The sequence below is a fragment of the Pagrus major genome, chromosome 4 (genome assembly GCF_040436345.1).
Source record: "Pagrus major chromosome 4, Pma_NU_1.0".
In the NCBI taxonomy this organism is placed as follows: Eukaryota; Metazoa; Chordata; class Actinopteri; order Spariformes; family Sparidae; genus Pagrus; species Pagrus major.
In genome coordinates this window covers 36,355,002-36,382,161 of record NC_133218.1, presented here as the reverse complement: position 1 = coordinate 36,382,161, position 27,160 = coordinate 36,355,002, and the positions used below count along the sequence as shown (strand labels likewise).

Here is a 27,160-nt window from a genome sequence, read left to right as displayed (position 1 = left end):
TCAGCTTCATCTGAAAAGTTGTTTTAAAGTACACTGTGGTAACCAAATAAAAATCTTAATTTTGCATTTCTAAATTAGTCAAATGATCCGGATCATCCTCTGAGTGAAGCAGCTGTGTGTGCCTCCAGAGGAAACGAGCATGGGATCTACATTAAAAAATGCCTTTGCATCTTTACGTGCCATGCGTGTGTACTCCACACCCTGACTCTCAGCAAAACAGAGGCAAGGGAGGACTGAGCGATGTTGGACGCGTTATTATTGCAACCGACGGGACGGTGAAAGAAATTGGAAGACGCGAGAGCTGACGTATCGATTCCTAAGGTAAGAAACTCTTTATGTTTCTTTTTGCATTGCGGTTGAAATGAGAACGGATGGTTGATGGTGATGAGGACGCGGAGCGGCGGATGCTTCCAGCCTGGGTTTTTTCTGTGTCTGTCAGCCAGCAGAGGTGGCTCAGATTAGACATTTTGGGTAGTGGCTGCGCATTTCTTAATGTGGGTGTCAGCCCGACCTGCAGAAATGACGACGTAACGCTGAACTTTGCGGTGCCAGCCGGTGAGCCTGGCTGGCTGCAGGAGGCTGATGGCCACATGCATCCAAGAGGGGGCTGGAAATTATATTTCCCCAGTCTTTTGTTGTCAGGATGGAAGCAGAGTGCTCATTTTAGCAGAAGCAGGTGTTCATTATTGCATTGTTCCCAGCCAGGATGTCTCCACCTCACTGTTCTCATAATGAAATGCTGCTCAGTAACATCCCTGCTGCTGCTGCTGCTGCTGCTGCTTTCCTGTAAAGCAGAGCTGTGACCAGGCCCATGGCTGCTGTCTGGCAGGGAACACCTTCAGCTGACTTGGGGCAGGACAGATAAAGACCCAGCAGCTGCACAGAGACGAGCCTCCTTCAGCTGAAATCGGTCAGATTTGAATTCTGTGAAAACCTGCAGAAAATAATGCAATAAGAAGTTGTTGTCTGCCTGTAGTGAATTCAAATGACCTCATGCTGCCTGGTGGTGTTTCATCACTGGGGCTGGGATATTTCATCATTTGATACCTCAAAGCATCCTTCAAAAGCCCTTCGAACATGTATTCATTGTGCTTTAATGACTCCTATTCAGGGTCTTCTTATCTCTTGAACAAGATGGCTCTGAGGTGAGGAGACAATCCAACCTGTGATTTTCTTCTCCAGTGTCAGTGTGAGTTCACCCCCTCGGTTCCTCGGCTGTGTTGCTCTCTCCCCCCGGCAGCCTTAATCAGTCCAATGATTGCTGCTTTATACTTTCTCTGCCAGTTTTCTCTGTGATCTGCATTTGCATAGACTGCTGCTGTAACAGGAAATGTGGTGTCTCCATGGAAACTGAGGCTGTCAAATGAGGATGACAAAGTGATGTTAATATTTGAAAGGCCGCCTGTTAATCCTCTAAACTGTGAGCATCACGCCATTAAAAGCTCATTACAGCATGCATCTAATTTTAATGTTTTAAAATCCCCACAGTCTCTCGGAGAGAGATTTATATCTGTGAGGAACACAGATATCACACTTTCCAGAAGAGAAGAAGAGGGTGCTTAAACTGTGAAGGATGAGGCAGATAGACCTGCTCTGAACTGGTAATTCAGTCTTTGTGCTCCTTAATATCAAAGAATGGCTCAGATGCACATCCACTTCACCTTAAACCAACATGATTGTGTTGTAAGTTCCCTCTCTTCTTTCTTTGAAACTTGCCTCAGAGATGATTAAAATGTGAAATTAGATAGCAGGAGGAGGGAAGGTAACAGCAGGGAGAAAGAAATCTGCGATATAACACGCAGACAAACTCAGTGAGTCTCAGCTGAGGGAAGTGATTGTGAAAGTCAACCTATATCTCATTTTTGCTGGAGTCCCTGAAAGCCCCTCAAGGTGCTCTGAAGGTCTCTGAGATCCCAGTGAGGGACACAGTGGCCTAGATTTCCCTCTTTCATGTGATTTGCCTTTGTAAAACGTCTTACTATAACATGTCAACACATTGAGGCATCTTTTAACATTTAAAATACAAGAAAGTATAGTGAAAGGGGTTTTAATACTGTGAGCGCAAAAGGACGAAATAATGTGACAAAAGACTACAGACTGTATGACATGTACTACATCATCATCACTTTGCAATTTGTTTGATTTATATTAAATTACAATAAAGATGTGATGTATGTTTACAGGGGAGTTCTACTGCTTATGAGGAAAAAGTAGTATGAAGCCTCCATATAATCTGATAAAGTGCCTCCAGTGATGTCACTCAGTGGCTAAGTTGCATTGTGGGTAATGTAGGTGCCAGACTTAAAAAGCAGTTCACTGGGCTAGCATTGCACTCCTATAACACTGTTGAACTCATTATGGACAGTTTAAAAACAATTAAACAAAATCGATACAGCAGAACCAAAGATATCATTTTTATTCCACATATTCTTCTTCCTTTTCAAAACTTGCTCCTACATTACCCACAATGCACTGTAGCCACTGAGTGACATCACTGGAGGTACTTTATTAGATTACATGGAGCTGCCAATGGACCCACAAAATACTTTTTATTACTTTTTTCACATATGCAGTCATACTCCACAAGACCTGTAAACATATGAATGTGGGAAATTGGGAGTGACAATATAAGTGTTTATAGCAACATACTAATTTACAAGTAGAGAGAAGAAAAGAAAAACAAAACAGGAGATTCAAATACAATACAGGTATAAAAATACATAACTGTAAAGGTTCAGATGTGTCCGTGCAGGTGTATTAGGTGTACACAGTGCGTATATATAAATGACAATATACTGATATTTGAATTAAAAAGAAAAAATGTAATAAAATACAAGAAATAGTAAACCTTTATTTAAAAACATGTCAATAAACAACTTTCAGCAGCCAGATAAAAGGTGCATTCATCATTCTAAATGATATAAAACATATGATTAGTCAATTATGTAGAGCCAATATTGAGTAATAGCTAAAAAAAGACATTTAACAATTACCAAATAAAAAAATAAGTTAATTTTTATTTCTGTGTCATTACAATATCTGGCCCGTCCCCACATAGGATTACAAGACACCATTGTAGTACAGAACGTATGACATCTTCCAGTTTTACAAATATCAGCAAATACAAATATATTTAATAAATATATAAAATAAATTATAGTACAAAATACTGTATCACCTATTTTCTAAATATAAATAAATATAAAGATCCTGCCACCAAGAAAAATAAACAAAGAAAAACAACTGCAGCACAAACAGATCAAACGTAGGCGAAATAAATGTATGTCTACATAAAGGACATATGGAAGAGCTATTACAAACAAACAACAACAACAAAAACAAACAAAAACAAAGAGATAAATATAAATATAGATCAAAAACACAGCCAGGCAGAAGTTTCAGGAAAAAGATCCTGCAACCATAAAACTAATGAGCGTTTCCATGTGACGTCATCGCCCAACTGGACCAATGAAATCGCTCCTGGGTGGTTTTGCCGCGAGGAGCGGAGTTGAGCTGAGGTGAGGGGTGTGTTTGTGTGTTTGTGTGTTTGTTGGACAAAATGACCTGTAACCGGATAAATACGGATATGAATTAATACTTCATTAACTTATTGGTTAAGATACTCGGCTCCGGCTGCGTGTTGAGGGTTTGTCCGGAGCACTTTCACTCTTCAGCGGGCTGAAACTCTTTGTTGTTGGGCGGAGCGTTAGCTTGTAGCCTTTAACTTTAGCTAGCTCCTTTAGCATCTCGGCTAGCTTCAGGTAACCGGCTGCACACTCACATGCCTGCCTCCGTTGTGTTTCTGCTGCCTGGCTAGCTATCAGCAGCTCGTCTCCTGCCCCTCGGCCCCGACCTCATGGATCCCCGCGGAAGTGAACTGGACTCCAGCCTGCCTCAGCCCGAGAACCCGTGTCTGATCGTGGAGGACTCCCAGCCGGACAGCGTCGCTCTGGAGGACGATCCCGAGAGCAGCTACCGAGCTCTGCTGGCCCGTCGCCTGTCCAGCCTGCAGCCCACCGCCCGCAGCCCGGTTCTGGTAGGCTTACATCTGTTCTGACCGACACCCAGGGCTGCTTTATAGCTTCTGGTTCCGGTGATGATGTTGAGACTGTTTAATGTGCTTTATGTAGGACACACAACAAAACAAGTCACTGTGCTAATGAAGCATCCAGATCCTTCCTGCAGAAAAACACCAGTACAAGTAAAACTCCTGCAGCCAAGTTAGTCATCAGGGAAAGTACAGAAGTATTATCAGCAGTATGAAGTACTCATTATGCAGACAAAATAGCCCTTATTGTTGTTATTATATTATTATTGTCTAAACAGCTTTCACTGCCTTTTAGAATGGAGATAATTTTAGCTCTTGTTTTTTTTTTTTTTCCTCTGAATGCATCATATGAGATAACATAATATAATTGTTATGAGCTAAATTAATTTTCTTTTTTAATCTGGAAATACATCAAATAACTATTGCTGTCAAAAACAAGTAAGATATTTTCTTCTGAAATGTAGCATAAAGCAGAAATAGTATCTAATTACATCAGAAGAATCACAATCACATTGACTCAGTGGGCTCTGTACAGTGAACGACATCCTCTGTCCTTAGGCCGTCGATTCAAGTGAGGAAAAACCTCCCATACTGAAGAAAAAACAACTTAACAGGGTACAAAAGATGGAAGAAACCTCAGGAAGAGCCACAGAGGAGGGATCCCTCTCCCAGGTCGGACAGACATGCGTTAGATGTCGCATGTACAGAACAAAGTCACAGTTTTCAAATTTCATTGACAGTATATCTGATACAAGTAAATTATATAAAATATAAATGAAGAATGTGGATCCAGGAGGAGCAGGCCAAAATAAACTAACTTTACAGAAGCACAGATATAAGCAGATAGAAAAACAGAAGAGATTGATGATCCATGGGGGGTAACGGCAGTACATCTGACTACTTCATTTCTAGCCACAATTGTCAACCACACACTTTTCCACAAATGTATTTTGGCTTTTTCCTCCCCATCTTGCACACAGTCTGTCCACAGATGGCCCCATCCATCCATCCATTATTCAGAGTCACTTGATGAGATTGGACGAGAGGCCAGGAGACAGCAGACATTTGGGACAAATTGCCAGACATCTTGATGTTTTTTATTCTGGATGACAGCAGAGCCTGACAGAAATATTGGTTGGCGAATATTATCAGCCAGAACTTGCCTTTCATATCACAGTCAGCATATATGTTGTCCGCTATGTGCCAATATGAAAATCTTTCTTTCAGAGATGATAATGCAGAAAAAGATGATTGAGATCATTTTTTGCGCTAAAAGAGAAGTTTCCTGTTTCAGTGAACAGGCCGGAGACCGTCTCATATTCTGTACTCTCAGTATGAGCTCTTACCATTAAGCAGGAGATGCAGATCACAATGGTGCAATCAATTAAGAATTCCTACCTTATATACCTTTACCAGTTGGAGTTTTAACAGCCTAAAATCAGCAGAGGTTGTAGAGGCTGTACTGCAGCATGAAACAACAAACTGACTGATGCTATCTGTGCTGTATTTCTTTTATTCTTGTGTGTTTTTTTTTTTTTAAGTATCTGTTTTGTGCCCCCAAGTGTTGAACCGGTGTAGCTTTGTAGAGTCCAAGTCAAATTTATCACAAGATAAGGTTTGTTGTTGAACTGTTGTTGATTTTCCTGCCTTCATAACAAATTGAAGTGCAAAAACTGTCTGCTTACTGCCGATACATGTCAGCCCCGTAACGAACTGGTGATTTGTCCAGGGTGGCCGCTCGCCCAATGTCAGCTGGGATCTGCTCCAGCCACCCGCGACCCTCTTAGCATTTCCCTGTGGTATTACTGTTGGCAACATGGCTGCTGATAGCGTTCTGGCTACTGTCCAACTCAAAAAACAACCGCAAGAATTCCAATTTGACCTATAAACCCTCATCTCAGTGCTAAACACCCTGTTGTGTTAATAAGTAGGAACAGAAGTGACACAACACACAAGCGCTCTCCATCGAGTGAATGCTGTCCGTTCACTCTTGTTTCACCTCGGTTTCTATCACTTTTCCTCTTCACGGGGTCCATTTCCTTTAACAGCGTAGAGTTTCCACAGTTATTCCAGTTGTTCCGTCGTTACCTGGGGATGGTGACCGGGGAGAACAATGCCTCTTCCTGTTTTGGTTTCACAGTCGCAGATGCGCCTCCTTTGTGCCCTAATTCAACCTTTATTTTTCATTGCATTGTGGAAGCGAGGTTTACAGGGAAGCAGTACATACGCAGATGGCATCATTTTTCTACAGCCTGTACACTTTGGGATCAGTATTTACTTCAGAATTATAAGTTAAAGCAAACAAGTTTTCTGTTGACAGTTTAATTAACTTTTAGGTTTGATGGTATTTTCTGACACCGTGACAATTTTTTTATTGTAGTGACGGAGACAAAGCATCCACACACCCCCTTTAAATCGATGTGTACCACTGTCATTCTTTATTAGCTGTAGCTGCTTTAATAAGTTTGTTTGGTACCTTATAAATCAGAATATTTCCTCTTTCGCCCCACCAGTACAATAAAGGTACTCTGAATTGCTGCTCCCTTCAAAACTAGAATTATTCTTTTTATGTCACTATGTCGCTCTGTGAAAGTAGTTACAGTTTCGTTCTCCCTTTTTCAGGAGCTGATTTCCTCCCCACTTGGAAGCAGAAACTCTCAGACTGACAGCCAATCGGAGAGCTCCCAGAGTAACAACCAGGCTGACCCCGGCATTCTCGTGGCTGCCGACCCCAGTTCAGCATTCCAGGAGGAGAGTCAAGTTCTGAACATCTGCCCTCCTCCGAACAAGAAGAAGTACGTGTGGACCTGACAGTTCTGCTGAGCGATGACGGACAACGATGACGTGTTTTTACTCTTGTTTTCTTGTTCTTTCAGGTGTGCGCCAGAGGACACGGACATGGAGTCTGGAGCTGATTCTACAACACACTGCATTCAGTCTGAGGGTAGGAGCTCTTCTCACATCCAGCTCCAGCAGAGAACCTTTTAAGAATCAAACATTCCCACATCTATTACTAAGTGTAGTGACATCTGTGTGTCTGTGTTTCAGAGGGAAGCTCTCAGTTTGGTTTTGGTTTGGAGCTTTCTCAGAGTCAGGATCTGCGTGGTGAAGTGGTGAACAGTCGGGAGGAAGAAGAAGACACTGTACCTCAGCCAGACAGTGAGAGACGCAGCAAATTAGGTATAAAGGCTTTTATTTATAGATGCTCTTTGTAGTTGATTCTTTTGTAGGCCTCTAATCTGCTCTGAATCGATACAGAGAACATGACCTGAACATCTTGAATTTCCACTGTTAAAAGGCTGCAGTCAGGCCTCGTACCTGGGTAATAGAATGAATTCAGTTGAAATCTACTGGCGAGTGACAAATAAAAGGAAAATGCTGAATAAATGAGTGTAACATACAGGGAACCTTCAGGTCACTGAAAAGTTTGAGTGTAAAAATGATGCGAGTCATATACTGTAGCCTTCAGAGCCACCAGATCTCACCTGAACACTTACGGGAGACTTTTGACGGACATGTAAGACAATGCTCTTCACCATCATCATCAGATCTCCAAATGAGGGAACATCTTTTAGGAAAATGTTTTGAGACTTGAAGAAATTGTGACAAGGAGCTGAAGATGTTCTAGAAGTTAAAAACACCTTAATAAGTCACTTCATGTCGGTATTACTTTTTAAATTTGTCACTCGTCAGTGGCTCCAGTTCATCTTTTTAGCTCTCTGGTAACTATTTAACAGCTCAAGATGCATAGATGAACTTATAAAGAGGGTTTAAACACATTTCTACCTGCGCCAGGGGAACCACTCATAGCTTGTCTTGTACTGTGTTGCTGCTGGTGAAATGCATACATGTACACTGTGTGTGAGTTTAATCTAATGATGGCATGACAGCTGGGTGTAATAGTTCATTATTCAGTACCTGATCAAAGCATTCATACTGACAGTAAATGGTTTAAAGAGTCAGTCTAACTTATACCTACTTTTCATCAGCAGCGGAGCAGAACATCAGCCCCAGGACTTCAGAGAGTCGGGACAACAAAGCAGTGAGGTACAGCTCCATGTCGTGTCATAAAGTCAACATTCAGTGGAGATCACACACTGGTTTGATACGAGCACTGTTTGTTCTGTCACCCTCCAGATCGGAGGTGAGCTCCAGCAGCTCACTGGAGTCTCCGGGTCAGTCGGGCAGGCAGCTGAGCGTTCAGGCTCTGCTGCACTCACAAGGCCTCCAGGCCTCCTCCGAGCAGGACCAGCAGGACTGTGAGATCCTGTCCTCACAGGAGGACATGTTTGACACTGACAAGACGGGTAAGCACATACAGATGTGGGTACTTACAGGAACTCCATGCTGTTTTTTGTTTTTTTGCACTGTACACATAATCACACAGATTCTTGTTGACCCCCAGCTTAACAAAACCTTTACTCCTTCCACACCGGACAAAACGGTCGAACATCCTTAAGTCGGTGCTGAGTCTGAAAGAGAGACTGATGTAAAGATATGAAAAAAGTAACCACTGTTTCATTGTCAGTGGCTTCTGTGTCACTACGTGAGCCCTGTCAGCTTTCAATAGAGATGAGAAAAAAGCAAGACGTGTCACTCCTTAGCCACTTCCATTATTAGCTCTGGAAAAACCCATGTCTAAATCAGAATATTTAGATATTATATCTATTTATATAAAAGTGTAACATCTTCAAGATGCAGTTTGATGAGGTTTATGATCTGCTGCTTTCCTGTTTTTCCAGCGTGTTTGTGATGGTGAATGTGACACATAAAAAAAAAGAAAAGAAAAGCAAACTCATTTAAAAACCTTCACGCTGATGTTTATTTGAAAGTTGTAATGGTGTAGAAACGATCTTGTTTTGGTCCTTGAGCTCAGCAGTCCGTCACAAAGAACACTGACAATCTTTTAATAAAAACAAAATCTCCAAGTTTTAGATATACATATGTGCTATCGACACTTTCTACTGTACAGGCAGCTTACAGTGGTGTCATTTTTTCCTTTATCTCATTTTTCTCTCTCTCTCAGGTGCTGCAGTCGACAGCACCGTGTCTGAGCCGGAGCAGCAGGGTCACCCCACATCGACACCGGCCAACACTCTGCGACTGCTGCAGCTGTCTGGACAGGGAACACTGGTGCAGGAGAGTCTGTCACAGTGAGTCACAAGTTGGCACCTTTTATAATGAGTTATCTTTTCCACACACAAGCGAGAAAACCTTGAAAATGACCTGATATTCTGCTCTCTTTTCCCTTTTCTCCAGGAGCTCTGTTGACTACGTCGCCCCCACCCCAGACAACTTCACCCACACCCCTTTAATTGTTCCCAGCTCACCAACCGAAGCGGAGAATGAACACGGTAAATGACTTTGCCGACTTTAACGAGTGAATATAAATTGAGAGAGGAGGTCAGCTGTTAAATAGAGGTAAAATGAATTTCCTTTGTCAGGTGCTGATGAGCCGATGGATACTTCACTGCCCCCTGAAGACCGAGCAGGGGAAAAGGAAGAACCGATGGACACGGAGGCCGCCTCTAAGCCACTCCCATCCGCCTCTACTCCCGTATCCCAGAATTCCCCTGGTTTTGTGTTGGAGCGAACTCTCTCGATACCGTCCCAGCCAGAATTCTCCCATGTATGTATCAGCCTATTCATTTACATAGTTGTTTTAGAGCTTCAACCCACTCTCTGTTTCATGAATTTTATAATTAATCAGTTAATTGTTGAGTGAAATGTCAGAAAATTGAGAAAATTGCACATCACAATTTCAAAGAACCCAAGTTGATGACTTTAAATATCCTGTTTTTTTCTGACCAACAGTCAAAAACCACAAAACATCCAGTAAACAACGATGTTAAACAGAGAAAATCAGCAAAACCTCTTGATTGTCCAACGAGAATCAGAGTGTTTGCTCGATAAATTCGACTAACTTAATCCACTTATCGTTTCAGCGCTGATTTTTTAAAAATTTTTTGTTACTTGCTTCATTTTTTATGACTGGAGGCAACAGGTTGAAATATAAACGTGATAAAACGCGTCGGGAATGAACTAAGCAGATTTATTTAAGTTCTGTACAATTAGTGCAATTTAGAGGTTTTTGTACTTGAGTATTTCTAATTAACACTTTTTACTTCTACTTCACAACATTTCTGAGGGAAATATACCTTTTACTCCACTCTGTTTATTTGACTGCTGTGGTTACTTTCCAGATTCAGATGATTAATAGAAGATCTGAGTCACAAATGAATCGTGATATTAATATAGCCGAAGCTTCCCAGCATGTATGAATCTGATAAAAAAAATAGTCAAGTCATCCGGGAAAATGAAGGTTAACTGGCCATCCATCACTTACATCGACTAAATGATTAAATAAACTTTTTTCCAGTGTTGTTATTATTTTCAGCTCTGACGAAAACAGAAATGATTCAGAAGCCTATGAAGTTGCCCTTTCAAGTGATGTTTACACATACATGAATCAGTAATTACAGTCCGGTGATGTAATATATATGATTCTGTAATGGGCCATTCTGCATAAGGATGAGTACTTTTACTTTTGGTACTTTAAGTATATTTTTATTCCCATACTTTTGTACTAAAGAATGCAGGGCTTTTACTTGTAACAGAGTATTTCCACACTGGTATTGCTACTTTCACTTATGTAAGAGATCTGACTACTTCTTCAACCACTGCTGATTAATCAGTTAATTATAAATGAACCTTCAAGAGGTTCATCTATAATGACATCATCTAGTTGCATCATCTAGTGTTTTTTCTTTCTTCTCAGGACGTGTTCGTCCCAACGCAGAGCCAGGAGGCACCACAACAGTCAGAAAAGAAGACGGAGACACAGTCTCAGCGTCTTGAGTCGGCTCCTTTCACTTTGCCTTTGCAGCTCTCTGTGAACACTGAGAGCAGCAGTCCAGCTCAGCAGACCTCCCAACAGCAGGAGGAGGACAGCCAGGCCACGCAGATAGAGGAACTGGAGGAGCCGCCCGGCGCCGACACCAGCGACTCTGTGACTTCACGCTGCGATCAGAGGAGCAAGAGCAACGGTGTCGCTTCAGAGTCACAAACTGCCACCAGTTCCAAAGCTTCCACCTCTGCTGAAACACCAAAGCATCGCAGCGAATGTGCCAAGGACGAGCAGTCCAAGACCAACCTGTCGCAGAAGTCTGACGTGCACAAAAAGACTTCTTTGAATGTACAAAATGTGAATGTAAAAGACAGAAAAGAGGCGAGCTCTGCTGACGTTGTATCCTGCTCTCAACCAAAATTTGATTCCTCTGATCTGACTGTGAACAGCTGTGTGCAGGAGACTCCTTCAGACACGACGCCCTGCAGTTTGCCCTCTCAGTCCATGATCTCTCAGACATCTGCTGTGGATGTGGTGAAGAGTTCTGTAGAGTCGAGAGCAAAGAGTCAGTCTGTAGAGTCGTCCTCACAAAGGTGTGGAGCTGTTGGTAACAGTCAAAGAGTCAAAGACATGAAGGACGAGCGTGAGCAGGGTGAAGCAGAAGAGGAGGAGGAGGAGGAGGTGATGGAGGAGGAGGAGAGCACAGTGGGAGGCAGGAATTCAGGAATGGCTCTGGTTCTCTCCCAGAGCCAGCTGTTGTCTCCTGAGCCCATGGAGGAGGACAGTGAGGACAGAGGAGAGGACAGTGTCATCGTTGTCACAGACAGCGAGAGAGACTCCCAGATCCTTCAGAAGGATGTGACGCCGCAGTCAAAGACCGTCAGTTCCCAGCCGATCAGAGACAAAGTGACCGCCTCCACTAACGGCCACGAGTCCCAGGCTCAGAGGAAGAAGGTGCACGTGGATTCTGATAGGCTCTCTCAGACTGAGAAGGCGGGACCTGAACCAGAGGGGCTCAAAGATAAGAGCCTGAGTGACAGCTCGGGAGGTAAGCTGGACATCGAAAGCATGAGTGTGATATCCACTACTTAGTTAGAAGCAGTGGTTCCTGACCTGGGGGGGTTTGGACCCAGTACAAGAGGTCGTGAGAGGAATCACGTGGGTTGGGCTGCCACTAACGATTATTTTCTTATTCTGATGATTACTTCGTTAGATCGTTTGGTCTTTAAAATGTCAAAAACTTGAAATGAAAAATGCTTATAAGAGAACAAAGTGACATATTTAAACAGCTTATTTTGTCCAACCAGTAAGTAAGACTCTTCATTCACTGTCATAAAGGACAAAGAAAAGGCAGCAATGAATGTCTGATTACATATATATAGAAATTAGTTCTGTTGTTGTAATAATTGTTCTGTAAATGTCTGGCTTTAACAGGAAACTTGCACTGAAATAGATTTAATTCAATCCCAATTCTGATCTCCTACTACAGAGATTTCCTTCCACTTCACACTTCCTAAAGAAGGCGAGCTGATTGGTCCTGTCGTCGGTGCCACGCCCCCTCTTATCAACCAGCTGAAGCAGACGCTGAGACACAGCACTCCCATTGGTGGGTTCTCGTGCTGGACGAACTGGAGCTCGTTTCTCTACTAAATGTCAGGCATTGTGACATGATCTGATGCCAAGCTTCTTCTTTTCTCAGAGATCACTTCCTTCACTGATAAGTCAAATGTGACGAGTGACGTGTCTGCAGATGTGGCGATGGCGGCCAGCGCCATCACGTCGGGGGACAGCGGGGAGGACACGGTGGAGAAGGGAGACGGGAAGCTGAGTCTGAGGATGAAGCTGGTGACTCCGGTGGAAGAGGGCAGCTCGGAGCGCTTCAGCCTGCAGAGTAAGAGCTCTCACACTTTCATGCTCGACCCTGGAAGTGTGCATGTGCTTGAAGACGGTATCCATGGTGACTCTTCATGCACTCATCACCCTCTCAGTAATACATTTCTTTCCACAGAGCCAGCACTATCAGAGGAGGTTGGATCTGGGGTCAAGGTTACCACTGTTGCAAAGGCTGTAACCAGGTAACCTGACACTCTCTCTGAGCACTTCCTTCTTATTATGTGTTGCTGGTTTCCTCTTCAGCTTCATACAATATTACACTGATGTGTTAGGACATTCTTTAAGTGTCTTGTGAGCTGATTCAGCATTCAGAGTTATGGATAATTAAAGTCCTCCTGATGAAAAACACTCCTGTTCTAGTACTGAGAACCCAACTGATACATCAGTGTGACAGATATTATCAGCTGCTTTAGCTCATCACAGCTGTATCAGTTTTGGTGTGTGTGTTTTTGGCTGAGTAACAAGAAAGGCTGGAAAAATGTACAGTTTCTCTGTTCAGACTTGATATTGTGAGACTCCAGCTTCTCCACCACAAGAGTGATTTTTTTTAGTGCTCTTGATTAAAAGCTGTTCTTCATCCTCAGCCCATAATCAAACATCTGATGGGCTTTTTTTTTTAGCTGAAGCGTTCCAAGTCCCTATTATTACCAAAAAACATATTTTTAAACTTGATTGAATCATGGTTCAACTTTAAATTATGTTGCACCAAACTTCAAAACTAGCTTTACTAGTTTAAACTCCAATTTAAACTGTGATCCAGTTTTAACTTTAAACATAACTTTTAAAATGACTGCCTTTTTTGTCAATACTGTAAAAACTCTCCCTTCCTGAAGAACCAGAGCTAACAAAGTTTTGCTTATTGGGTAATAAACAATTTAAAATCTGGATTTACTCATTTTAAACCTGGTTTGACTAAACTCTGATAAAACCTAATCTCTATTTTAGCAGCCTAGCCTCAGCTTTAGCTTTGGTGGAGCACATTTGTTGACTCTCTCAGCTGCATCTCAAGCTTTTCTTTCACTTCTTTGACTCCTGACACACAAGTTAACGCTGACAGATCAATGAGTTATTTAAATGTTTGGAAACAGTTTCAGTGCTGGTTGAAGTGTAACACTGGTGTTTCGTGTCCCAGCAGCCCGTCAGTGTTCAGCCGTGTCAGGCAGGTGCACAGACAGCAGGATGCAGAGGAGGACAGCACACCTGTCAGGTGAGCACACTCACTGTGACACTGCAGGAGTGCATCTACTTGTGTAATGCCCCGTTCTATCGTTTATTTCATCGTGTCGGAGTGAGAGTGACCGTGACACAGAAGCTGCTTTTTTGCCAATTGTAGCCGAACTTCAAGATAGCTGTTATTAACCAAACTGCTTAGTATTACAAACATGCATAAAACACACCAAACCTTTTGGAAAATGTATTTTTATTCAATAACAAATAACAATAGAAACAACAATACTGTAGGATAGACTGTAGGTCATATGGAACAGCCCTAATGTAAGGTCACCATCACAACACAACCCGTAGAAAAACTGTGGTTGTGAAAACCAGAATGTTACTGACGAATCTCCACTGCCAAACTTTCACTCCAGCTCTCCTGCAGTTTCTCATTTGAATCTTGCCTACACTTTGTACCGCAGCATTAACATGGCATCATAGTGGAGCAGAAATCTCAGGCAAATTTCAAACAAATGTTGTACCAAGGTACCAGGGGAAGAACCTGTCAGTGTTGCCCCACTTTTATCAGCTTTGCAGTCGAGATTTGTAACACCGCCATGTGTAGGATTTGAAAAAGCCATACAGAATTCACAAGGAGGGTTTGTTCTTCCCAGTAGTTTGTAGTTTACATGTTTTACTGAGATCGCCACAGTCTGACCTGCTCGAGCTTTACACGTCCGTTTGACCCTGGAAAGTATGAATAGCTTTCCCCTGTTGTATTTTAGTAGACAGAAATAGGACTACCGCTGTGTGTAAGTGTGTAAGAAAGAGAGAGAGACCTACTTTTTGAGCCTGGCGGTTGGATGGATGGTTATTTTTTGCACGTTCTCTCGGGACACGAGGAGCAGCGAGGTGGAGTTTTGTCCTCCTGCTGTGACACAGTGAGGTCATTTTACAAAACATGTCCTGCAGTGGAGTTTTATCCACTTGTTTCTTCACTAAATCATTGACCCACACAATAAATAAAACTGGTTAAAAATCTAAGGTGTCCTGATGGTGGAGCCAGAGGAGAGGCCATAGGGTTATCTAATTAAAACATGGCTCCTGGTACTGAATTTAAGTTGAGGGGAGATATTTTTGTCTGCCGTCTGTCAGACGTCCCACAGCGTCACATTTATACATTTCAACATCTTTGCAGAGGGGATCTTTTCGCCTCGCCACAGAGGAGCTCCCAGGCGTCCTCGCTGGGATGCAACAGCCTTCCGAACAGCCAATCAGAGCCGTCGCAACAGGAAGCGCTGGCTGCATCGCAGGAGACCCCCAAGGATCCTCCGGGCCCTGCAGAGCAGTCGCAGGATGGGCGAGGACCACCTGAAGCTCCAGAGCAGCCCAACGCAGTCAGGACAGATGCCAGGCAGAGGGTCTCCCAGCAGATCTTTGACAACAGCATCAGCTCCAGTCCGTCCAAGGTCAGTCAGCTGTTTTGCACACAGCACAGAGGATCAGTAAAGGTCAACGTGGAGATGAATGGTTTTGAGTTTTTGCTGATTTGTTCATGCTGGAGGGATTCTGAACATTATTATTGTGCTATGGAGTTTTTGGCCAGAATTCAAATAAAAAGTTCAAACAGAAAATTTAAAGAGAGATAACTGAGAAGTTACTACACTACTGGGAATATCCACAAATAATCAAAAGGTCAAACGCCAAGTGATAAAGCTTTTTGTTTTTGATGGTTTTTTTTGTCTTTTCCCTTTTTTCTTTTGCTATTTTCAGTTTCGTTTTCATGATTTAAGATTTAATTTTCAGCATTTCGATTCAAGCATTTTAAATTTAACTATTTTCATTGTTACCTGACATTTAAAATTTTCATTTTTAATTTCCTTTTTTTATAATTTTTTTTAAAGTTTAGTTGAAGTTCATGGCCCCATTATTTCTAGTAGTGCGGTAAAATAATAATTTTAATTTGGTCCCCCATAATTTTTAATTTGGACTTTTATTTTGAATTATGACCTGAAATATCCCCCATGGCAGTGACCTCTTAATCTCTACAGCATTACATTGAATTTTATCGTTCCAACTTAGTAAATTATGAACGCAGGTAACAACAATAAAATTACACTTAAAACTTGAATTTAATAACAAATTGTTAACACCATTGTTGTAAACACAAACACCAGGTCGGTAACAGTTTGTCAGACCTGTAGGTGCTAACTACAAACAAAACTCATTACGTCGTAACAATGTTATGTGTTAAAAACTTGTATGTGAAGTAAACGTGTGTAACGCTGTGATCCGACCCTCTCACTGAACATAGAGCAGAAACTGCTGTTATTTTGAGGTTAAAAAGTTACATAATGTTGCTTTAATATTGAATTGTAAATGTTCACCATTAAAACAGCCTTAAAACTCTCAGACTAGTGGAAGTGCATCCTACTTAAACAACCTAACATCCGCTAACAATGGTGCTCAGGTGTTTGTTTTGGGCGTAAGTGCCGGCACAGGGTGTCGAGGTGACTGCAGACATGTGGAGGTGGTGTTGATCACTCTGTCCTGTGTGTCTCAGCTCCGTCAGCGGACAGTCTCCCAGCAGACCAGCTTCGATGCTCCGGGGCTGCGCTCCCCAGCTGGCAGGGTACGCAGATTGTACAGGCGTATATAGAGACGGTATATTATGCTCGTGTCTGTGAATATTGCCCAGGTGACACGACTGCATTCTGTCTTAAAGGGTGAGCGAGAGTCTCCGTCCTATAGAAGAACCACAGGCCCCTCCCACCGCAGACACGTGCGCACCATCCAGGAAGTACGGACCACCACCACACGGATCATCACAGACGTGTATTATGAGGACGGCAAAGAGGTGGATCGCAAAGTCGTGGAGGTAACAAACAGATTATTCATTCCTCTGGTGTAGCACAGTTATTAAATGTATCAAAGCGGATCTTATTTTCTACAGTGTTACAGTTTTGGATGTTCATATTAAACGTGGCCAAAGCTTCAAATAATAAAGCTCAGCTCTCAGACTGCTCTAATACTACGTTTCCAATGGTTTCTTCTGCTGTCGCGATGACCTGATGACACGTTTGACAGCTCACTGATTGGTCGTCTTCTTAACTTTCTGGAAAAAATGTTCTCTTGTTATTTTCTGGTTTTCTTCACTCGTCGTCCAGCTGTTCTGCCTTAACTCTCTGATTTTTATTATAGACAGATAGCTATACTTGTTGCTAGAAGTAACCTCTGTAGAAGCTTCTGTTAGCTAGTTAGCCCAGTTAGTTGTGCAGTTAGTGGTCCTATCACGACTTTGGCTTGAATACCACCTCCTCCTGGCAGTCCAAAGCTCTTTTACTACAGGTGTAAACACTTCTCAAAGTCCGAGTCAGCTAGCTGATACAGCTGCTAGCTGCAGCAGCTACATGAGCTAACTAGCTGCACGACTAACTGAGCCAACTAGTTAAGCAACAATTTTAAAATCTACATATTTAACTTTTAAAACATTTTTCTCACTTCTCTTTTGTCATGTTACCAGGAGAGCGAGGAGCCAGTGGTGGACTGCCAGGTGTTGGACAGCGACATCTCTCCGTGCCGCACAGGCAGCAGCTCCGTGACCTCCGGTGACTTGGCTGACATCAGCTCTCTGTCGTCCAAAGCGTCCAGCCTGCAGCACAGCTCCGGAGGAACCAGCGGCAGCATGAGCCTCAGCAGGCCGGACTTCATCATGCCGCCCAGCCGAGGGGCCAGATCCCTCAGGTACTGCCTCCAACTCCACGCAGACCAATCACATTCTCGCTTTCTCCTCAGTCCTGTCTGTGAAGTCTCTCCGCTTTATCTGTTTGTACTAGCCGCATGCTGTTTCCTGTGTCACTCCTTCACCTTCTTTGACTTTCTAACACCCTAATTTCTCAGTGATTCACTGATCCCTGCCTGCTTCAGGTTCAGGTTGCTCACAGGCACGAGTCTGGGGTCACCGGTCACCCCTCATCCAGTGGGGTGTCTTTGGTTTTGAGAGTGGCCTCAGATCAGTGCCTGTGCAACCTGACCGGCTCCGTTCGTCCCCTCTGTGTGTCTGCAGTCCCAGGAGGGGAGGCGGGCATCAACAGAGGGGTCACAGGGGTCACAGGGCAGGGTCAGTGTTCGCAATGGACAGAGGCTACGGCACACTGGGGTCCCGGGCCTTCGTCCCACTGAGCCCCAGAGGAAGGGCCAGAAGGGGCCGGCCCCCGTCCCGCTCCCCTTTCTCCAGGTGAGTCCTCTCTGAGGCTTGCCCCGCAGTCACAGAAACCCCGGACCAGCAGTCAATAACAGCAGGCAGACTGCATGAACCAACACTGCCTACACTGTCTCTAATAACACTTCTAACTAACCTTCTGCTACCTAATCTTCACTCAGAGCTGCAACTAACCATTAATGTTAGTAGTGATTTGTTTTTCTCAATTAATCCATGAATTGTTCTGTTTTAGTTTTGTCTGACCAGCAGTCCAGATAATCAGTTTATACTGATGTGTAAAAAAAAAAAACATTTGGGAAGGGAAGAGAATATTTGTGATAAATAACCTTAAAAATGATCAGTAATCAAACAAAACTTTTACAGTGTACTTAAGTACTTAAGTGAGGACGAGTTAGCATTCAAAGATAACTTGGGTACATTTTGTTACTTTGTTTACATCACCTGTCTGCAGATACTTTACAGTTGGAGCTTTTCACCTGCTTTTTTCGGCCCCTGCGAGTCAAACTGTGCTGCAACGATTTGTTTTCCCACAATCAGTATTACCACGCAGAGTTGAGCCGAGGATGGACCCTCCCCAGAGTGGGTTAGGGGTTGTTTGATAAAAGTTTATACTTATCTCAAGAAGAAAGATAAAATGAATACTATGGGACAGGAGTTTAAAGTAGCAGCTTTAATCTTTTACAGTCTTCAAAATGTCTCGATAAAAGTAAGTAAGTAAAGTCAAAATACATTTCAAACATATTTCTACCAGCCCTCCTGTGATGTTTTGTAAGGCTGACTGCCAACACTTAATTCAAATGGAGTAAACCTGCTGAGTGGAGGCTCTCCAGTCAGGTGCTGCAAACTGACCTGATTGGACATCTTAAACAATTATGTAGTAAAAGCAGACGATCAAAACATTTTCCAGTGAAGACACATTTTCTGTCTTTATCTCTAGAAATGGATAGACGTTGATTTAAAAAGTGAATTCTCAGAACAGGAACCTTTTAATTCCTCGTCTGACGTTGCCTCTCACAGACTCTCTGTTTGTCCCTCTAAGGAGAGGTGGAGGTGGCGGTGGCTCACTGCAGAGGCTCGGCGGGGGTCCGCCACATTACTCCTCGGAGGACGAGCCCTTCACCCGCATGCTCCCCCCGCGCCTCCCCATCAGCCCCACAGACGCCGAGCTGCCCAGCCACTCCGACTTCCTCAGGTCATCGTCGGAGGAGGCGAGCTCGGCCGGGAGCAGCTTCGTCGGCCTGCGGGTGGTGGCCAAGTGGTCGTCCAATGGCTACTTCTACTCGGGCCGCATCATCAAAGACGCCGGCGAGGGGAGATTCCGACTGCGGTTCGATGACGGCTACGAGTGTGAGGTGGCGGGGAAGGATATCCTGCTGTGTGATCCCATTCCCCTGGAGACGGAGGTCACGGCTCTGCTGGAGGACGAGTACTTCAGCATAGGTGAGGTTAAAACGATCTCTGCGCTCAGTGATAACCTCAGATACTTTTGTCTTCTTCTCTAATATTTTACAATTTGACAGTTTTGGTCTTTTTTTGTCAGCAAAAAGATATTCAGGATGTTCATGTGAGGAGACAGCTGAGCTTCTGCTGCACTGAGTCTCTCTCTCATCGGGTGATGGGCCTAATGTTTTATATTTTACATATACAGAGTCAGAAAAACAATGAATCTAGAAGCGCAGTTTCTCCAGACTCTCTGTAGAGTTTCAATGAAAGAAGCCTTAGCTTGACACTCCGATGATTCCCTCATCTTCATTTACATCAAAACAAAGAAATCAACAGGACAACTCGGCAGAATTGAACAGTTTACTTCAACACAAGAAAGGCTCGTACAGAATATTTGTCTGATGTCTCAAACCGAACAAATCGCTGATCTTCTTGTGTGCGTCTGTGCAGGTGTTGTCCGGGGCCATAAAACTGAGGGGCAGGACTTGTTCTACAATGTGGAAAAGGACGGCCAGAAACAGTGGTACAACCGGACCGCGGTCATCCTGTCTCTGGAGCAGGGGAACAAGCTGAGGGAGCAGCACAGCCTCGGGCCCTACGAGCCCTCCACTCCCCTGGCCAAGGCCTCCGACATCAGCCTGGGTAAGACCGCCACAGCTGGACACAGACAGATGTTTTTAATTTCTGTTTCATCGAAAGCATTTTCTGAAATGTTAATTAAATGTTAATGTTCTTCTTAGATAACCTGGTGGAGGGGAAGAGGAGGCGCAGAGGAGGCCCCGGGGGTGAGAACACTCCCAACCGCAGCTCCTCCAGCAGCCCCCGAACCCCCGGCACCTCCGGCAAGAGGAAACTGATGAGCTCCGAGGACGACAGGACGCCGGCCAAGAGAGGCCGCAGGGGCGCGGGCGCCAGAGCTGGTACAGAGCCACGCTCGCCGAAACCATGACTGCATCTGAACCAAGGGGGGGGGGGGTCTGTTTTTATATCAGGGTTTTATAGTTTGCAGTATTTTAACTTAAGGACTTTTATTTTTAAATCATGAATTGATGTCTGGATTTTGTTTTTCCCATTTTCTTTACCTGGAAAACTCCAAAATGAAGCCTTGAGATTAATTTTTTTACTTGATTTTTATTTTTATTTTTTTTAGATTTTAAACATAATATATTAATCTTGTGTGAATATACTTTAATATAACGTATTTAAGGTTTTAATTCATCATCAGTGGTTGTTAGTTTACACTTGTTAGAGACTGACTGGTATTCGATATGTTTGCCCGATGCCGATATTAGGGAGTAAAAAATATATCGGCTGATATTCTGTTAGAAAACCAGTTTTTACATTATTTTAAGCATCTTTTTCTCCATTATATCACGACTGATACTTTTGTGAAAAAATTCCTATATCACACAGTATCGACATAAACACACATTTTTTTGCAATGATCCCTCAAATATGGAAGACTTGTGACACCGTTATGTAACGGAGGCAGGATATTTTATAGTGTAACAAATGTTATCGTCTAAAATGACATCAGTGTACTTTATTATGTTCTATAAAGAAAAAATGGCAAAATATATCAGTCAGGCTCGACACTTTGCAGATGAAAACGATTTTAATGTTTATTAGAATCTGCTGTTGTAACACATTTACATAACTTCCACCATACATGGTTTTAAATCTTGTTTGTTTTATGTCTTGATGCACTGATGAAGTGATAGTTGTCAGGTTTCAGTTGTCAGTAATATGTGATTTTTGTACAAACATAACTAAGACATTTGGACCTGCATGTGGTCTGTGTCCGTCCGTCCGTCCTGCCTGCTGCCTGCTGCTGCTGCTGCTGCTGAGGCTGACTTGGTAATTAATAACATGCACCGGTATCACCATGGTGTTGGTCCACAGGTGGAGGGACGATACAGTGTGTGCTTCTTTAGAGTCACGGGTGTATTTGGTCTTGAATCTGTTTAATTCAGCCAGAATCGATATTTGATATTAAAAAGGTTGGTTGAGCCAAATGACAGATTTCCAGAAACAGTCTTCCTGTTTCTCTGCATCATCTCGCAGACCAGTCAGAAGCTTTAATAGAAACAATTCAATAATCTCAAAACCTCAGCAGGTAAAACTAAAACAGTCTGCTGTCATTTGGGTGAACGGACCTTTTTAGCCCATCCATCATTTAATCTGACTCCTACAGTTTGTAACACAAATTTCTGTCCTCAGCTCAGCGGGTCGGCGTGTGTAACACCTCCGGCAGCGGCACAGATCTCCCCGGTCGGTCTTGTGACGTGGCAGAGACTCACGGGCCGCTGCCCCAGAACACGTCTCTCTTCATGGGCTTTGCCTTCATGCTGACCGCCTCGTCCGAGTGCGACCGGCTGACCAACAAGCTCAGCAGCGACGAGGAGGATGAGGGTGAGGGTGAGTTGTACAATGACAAAATGACAATAATCATTCAAACCAAACCATTTCCTTTAATTGTTATAGATAGATAATTATTTTACATATTTTCTTTCAACAGATTACGTGCAGACAGGTCCGTATAACAAAACATACACAGAGTCCCAGCTGCAGGCAGGTGGAGGCTTCATCCTGCCAGACTTCAATGAAGAACAGGTGAGAAAACAACATGAATATGAAACTTTAAACTCCTGGTGGATAAAACAAGTTAGGATTAATGCCTAAAAATCTCATATACAATCACTGCCGACAGTAATTTATAACCCTGAATTGTTCTGATCAGATGTTAAATATTAAATTAATCGTCAACCTTTTTAAGAAAAAAACAACAACAAAGTTTTGCCAGGATAATCTTTCTAAGTTCCTTAGTTTTTTCTTTCAGGTGTGACACTGAGTAGAAAAAAAAAATGTGAAACAGAGTCGGGGAAAAATTCCAGAGAAGAACAAAGTATTCGCATGTGTGAAACAGTGAAAAAATATTGTGGAGATTTTTTTTTCCTGGTGTGACACCAAGTAAAAAAATTTAAAATTCCGAGGATAATTTTTTTCCCCCACATGTAAAACAGAAGAAAATAAAAATGATATTTTCATGTTTTTTCCTCCTTGAGAAAAAAAATCACTCTGTTTCATTCAGGGAAAACTCTGTTCTCTGTCACTCTGTTTCACGCATGGAGATGAACATTTTTTTCTACCCCTTTTCACACATTGGGAACATTTTCAGGAGACAAAAAAAGTCCAGGAGAATTTTTTTCCGATGTTTGACACCGAGTGGAAATTTTTTTTCAGAAGGAAAATTTTTTTTCAGGTGTGACACAGAGTAAAAAAAACAACAAAACAATCCTAGGATAATTTTTCCCCTCGTGCGTGAAACCGTTGAAAACAATTTCAGGAGAAAAAAAAAAAATTTTCATAATGTGAAACAGTGAATTTTTTTCCACTCTGTTTCACAATAGATTTTTTTTTCCTTCTGGGGAAAAAAAAATCATACAAAATTCACTTGGTTTCACACATGGGAAAAAAATATAACAGAGTGGAAAAAACATTTCATGGAGCAATTTTTTCCCCCATGTATGAAACCGAGAAGAAAACTAAATGTTTCACGTGTGAAACCGAGTGAAAATGTTTTTCCTCCTTGGGGAAAAAACATAAAATTCACTCTTTTTACACATTGAAAAAAACTAAATCAGGATTTTTCCCCCTCAAAAATTCAAAAATTCTTTTTTTTTCAGCTGTGAAACTGAGTCAAAAAATTGTTTTCCCATGTGAAAAAAAACATTCTGGACATTTTAATCACATCTAGAGTGACACCGAGTAAAAAAAAAAAAAAAAAATCCCAGGATAATTTGGTGGAAAACAGTTTTAGGAGAAACAACTTTTTTCACAATGGATTTTTTTTTTTCCCTCCTGGGATTTTTTTATGAAAGATTCACTTCACACCTGAATTATTTTTTTCCAATGTGTGAAACTGTGTGGGGAAAAAAAAAATGTTTTTTTTTTTTTTTTTTTTAAATCACTCTGTTTCATACATATGATTTTCTTTTTCAGGTGTGAAACTGAGTAAAAATTAAGGGGGGAACTCTGTTCTCTGTCACTGTTTCACTCATAACGATATCTTTTTTTTTTCTCCTGAATTTTTTTTTCTACTTCTTTTCACTTATTGGGAAAAAAAATCAGGAGAAAAAAAAAGATATCTTTATGAGTTGGAATTTTGTTGTTTTTGAATTCAGGAGATTTTTTTTCACCTGTTTGACAGGAAAAAATATCCCGTCAAAAAAAATTTTTTTCATGTGTGAAACAGAAACAAACATTGAAGAATTGTTGTCTGCAGTTAAAAAAAAATTCCAGAGATATTTTTGTGAAACTGTGGATTTTTTTTCCTCCTGGGGAAAAAAAAATCATAAAAAATTCACTTGGTTTCACACATGGGAAAAAAATATTTCTGGAACTGAGTGGAAAAAACATTTCATGGAGCAATTTTTTCCCCCATGTATGAAACTGAGAAGAAAACTAAATGTTTCACGTGTGAAACCGAGTGAAAATGTTTTTCCTCCTTGGGGAAAAAACATAAAATTCACTCTTTTTACACATTGAAAAAAACTAAATCAGGATTTTTCCCCCTCAAAAATTCAAAAATTCTTTTTTTTTCAGCTGTGACACTGAGTCAAAAAATTGTTTTCCCATGTGAAAAAAAACATTCTGGACATTTTAATCACATCTAGAGTGACACCGAGTAAAAAAAAAAAAAAAAAAATCCCAGGATAATTTGGTGGAAAACAATTTCAGGAGAAACAACTTTTTTCACAATGGATTTTTTTTTTCCCTCCTGGGATTTTTTTTTATGAAAGATTCACTTCACACCTGAATTATTTTTTTCCAATGTGTGAAACTGTGTGGGGAAAAAAAAAATGTTTTTTTTTTTTTTTTTTTTAAATCACTCTGTTTCATACATATGATTTTCTTTTTCAGGTGTGAAACTGAGTAAAAATTAAGGGGGGAACTCTGTTCTCTGTCACTCTGTTTCACTCATAACGATATCTTTTTTTTTTCTCCTGAATTTTTTTTTCTACTTCTCTTCACTTATTGGGAAAAAAAATCAGGAGAAAAAAAAAGATATCTTTATGAGTTGGAATTTTGTTGTTTTTGAATTCAGGAGAATTTTTTTCACCTGTTTGACAGGAAAAAATATCCCGTCAAAAACATTTTTTTTCATGTGTGAAACAGAAACAAACATTAAAGAATTGTTGTCTGCAGTTCAAAAAAATTTCCAGAGATATTTTTGTGAAACTGTGGATTTTTTTTCCTCCTGGGGAAAAAAAAATCATAAAAAATTCACTTGGTTTCACACATGGGAAAAAAATAGTTCTGGAACTGAGTGGAAAAAACATTTCATGGAGAATTTTTTTTCCCATGTGTGAAACCGAGAAGAAGAAAAAAAAATTCATTTGTGAAACAGTGGAAACGTTTTTTCATCCTCAGGGGGAAAAAACATAAAAATCACTTTTTTCAGGTGTGAAACTGAGTCAACAAAAATTCATGGAACAATTATTTTTCTCCGAGTAGAAATAAAATTTCAAGAGAAAAATAAAAAAGATTTCCTTCTTGGAATTTTTTTCTTTTTTAAAAATAACTCTGATTCACACATGGTGAAAAAAATCATGGAGCATTTTTTTCCCCGTGTGTGAAATTGATTTTTAAAAAAGAAAAAAAATCCAATGTATGAAGCTGAGTGAGGGAAAAAATTTAGGAAGGAAAAAAAAAAAATCACGTGTGGAAACGTTTTTTTTCACCTGGGAAAAATCAACATTTTTTAAAAAATCACTTAAAATGTTTTCTTCACTCGCCCCTCAGGGCTCCTGTAAACTCATCATTACTTGCAGCGCTGATATTGTGTAGAATTAATGTTGAAGTCAGATTTTCTCTGCTGTCAATCGGCAGTTATTCTCTGTGTTCAACATCTAAAACACCGAGCTCAAGCTCCAGTATATTAATAAAGCGCTCTGTGTGTCTTTCTTCCCTGTTTGTTCCTTCTTCAGTGTAAGGCAGCTTACCAGAGTCTGCTCATCGCAGACCAGCACTGTCGTACAAGAAAGTATTTGCTGTGTTTGGCCAGCGGTGTGCCGTGTGTGTCGCACATCTGGGTGAGAGACTGCTGCAGAGACAACAAGCTGCTCAACTACAGGAACTACCTGCTGCCTGCTGGTGTGGGGCCGGATGAAGCCATCGTAGAATGGTAGGATCAAGCTCCACCTCATGGTGCTTTACATGTTTATAGTGTCACTGTATGGACTAATCAGGGTTTTATAAGCATTTAAGTCAAAGAGCTAAATATTTGTTCTTCTGAATATTATTAACATATTATCCTCTCCGATCAGGCATCCCCGCTGCAGCCCGTTCAAGGCTCTGCGGGTCCTGCTGGTGTTTGAGAAGCCGGTGGAGCTGTGGGCGCAGCTCATCACACTGGGTGGAGGCTCGTCCGTCCGACAGTTCCAGGCCGACAAGGACAGTTCAGGTACAGACTGCACCACACGACGTTCACATCATCTGTGCTGGGACTTTGTTAATGACTTTGTTCTTCCCTCCGTCTGCAGACATTCCTGCTGGCAAGTATGACGTCGTGGTGACAGACCGTGCCTGTCCACCATTGGTAGAGAAAAATGTGACGTCACAGGAAGTCCCGCTGGTGTCTCCCGAGTGGCTTATCCAGAGTGTCATCCGCGGAGAGTGCCTGGGTTTCCACAGCAAGCCTCAGTATCGCCATGACTACTCGTCATAATCCGACTCCACACGTGCAAAATGCCTTCGACCATGTTAAATGTTCATTACGGAGCCCCCTCAGGGTCATAGTGCAGATTTTTTTAGGGCTACTTTTGTGTTCCCTCCAAATATGTTTTGTTCCTTCGCAATATTTTTTTCCCTTCAGTTCTTTCTGAGCAGCGTTATTATGGATCAAACACATCGACCTCTTCAGCCCCATCCCCTGGTCTTCTGCTGCTCCTCACCATCAGAGTGATTTAAAAGATGACAATACATTTACCTTGTACTTTGAAACACACAGTTAGGAAATGTCAGACAGCTAAATCTTGTCTCTTTTGTGGAGGGATTAAACAGTAAATTCATCGTGGACCACGACTCCCTCCCTTGTGTGTGGGCGACCCATGTACAGAGAGAGGCCTCGTCCTGTTCTCAAGCTTTCCTGTCAATTTTTTTACAAAAAAAATAAAGTGAGAGACAAGTGTGCTATTTCCTAACTGTGGGTTCAGTGGTTGTCTGGTGTTCATAGGTTGTGCTTGTGATTTTCTCGGGGTTGGTTTGTAAAAAACAAGCTGGCTGCAGTGTCTCTGGGCTCGTTAGGTACAGCAGACAGGCTGGGTGGGGGGAGCAGCAAACAGCCAGCCTGTACGCTCTACCTAACGAGCCCAGAGACACTCTGACAGTGAAGAGCGGCTCGGAGGATGAGAGACCCTGACAGGAGGCTGAAGAGGTCGATGTGTTTGATGCATAATGACGCAGCTCAGAAAGAACTGAAAGAAAAAAACATTGCGAGGGAACAAAAAAAATTACTGAGGTAACGCAAAAGTAGTCCTAAAAAAATTCT

At 42.0% G+C, this 27,160-nt stretch overlaps 1 protein-coding gene across 2 annotated transcripts; it reads left to right on the top strand.

Moving 5' to 3' along the window:
* The first annotated feature begins 3,502 nt into the window (after nt 1-3,502).
* tp53bp1 (tumor protein p53 binding protein, 1) lies at nt 3,503-27,057 on the top strand. 2 transcript variants are annotated; one of them, XM_073464744.1, is made up of 28 exons: nt 3,503-3,518; nt 3,818-4,036; nt 4,607-4,720; nt 6,671-6,843; nt 6,925-6,992; nt 7,097-7,228; nt 8,038-8,095; nt 8,186-8,355; nt 9,075-9,201; nt 9,308-9,402; nt 9,493-9,677; nt 10,827-11,943; nt 12,385-12,501; nt 12,595-12,786; nt 12,904-12,970; nt 13,921-13,995; nt 15,142-15,412; nt 16,507-16,575; nt 16,669-16,821; nt 17,467-17,687; nt 19,205-19,605; nt 20,059-20,250; nt 20,349-20,528; nt 21,829-22,026; nt 22,127-22,221; nt 25,599-25,795; nt 25,938-26,074; nt 26,154-27,057. In XM_073464744.1, exons 2-28 carry the CDS (start codon nt 3,857-3,859, stop codon nt 26,336-26,338), a joined length of 5,169 nt encoding a protein of 1,722 aa, XP_073320845.1. In that variant the 5' UTR covers nt 3,503-3,518; nt 3,818-3,856; the 3' UTR covers nt 26,339-27,057. The 2 variants fall into 2 exon arrangements, with proteins under 2 accessions (XP_073320845.1, XP_073320846.1); XM_073464745.1 differs by lacking the exons at nt 3,503-3,518; nt 4,607-4,720 and having other exon boundaries at nt 3,571-4,036.
* Nucleotides 27,058-27,160: the final 103 nt, after the last annotated feature.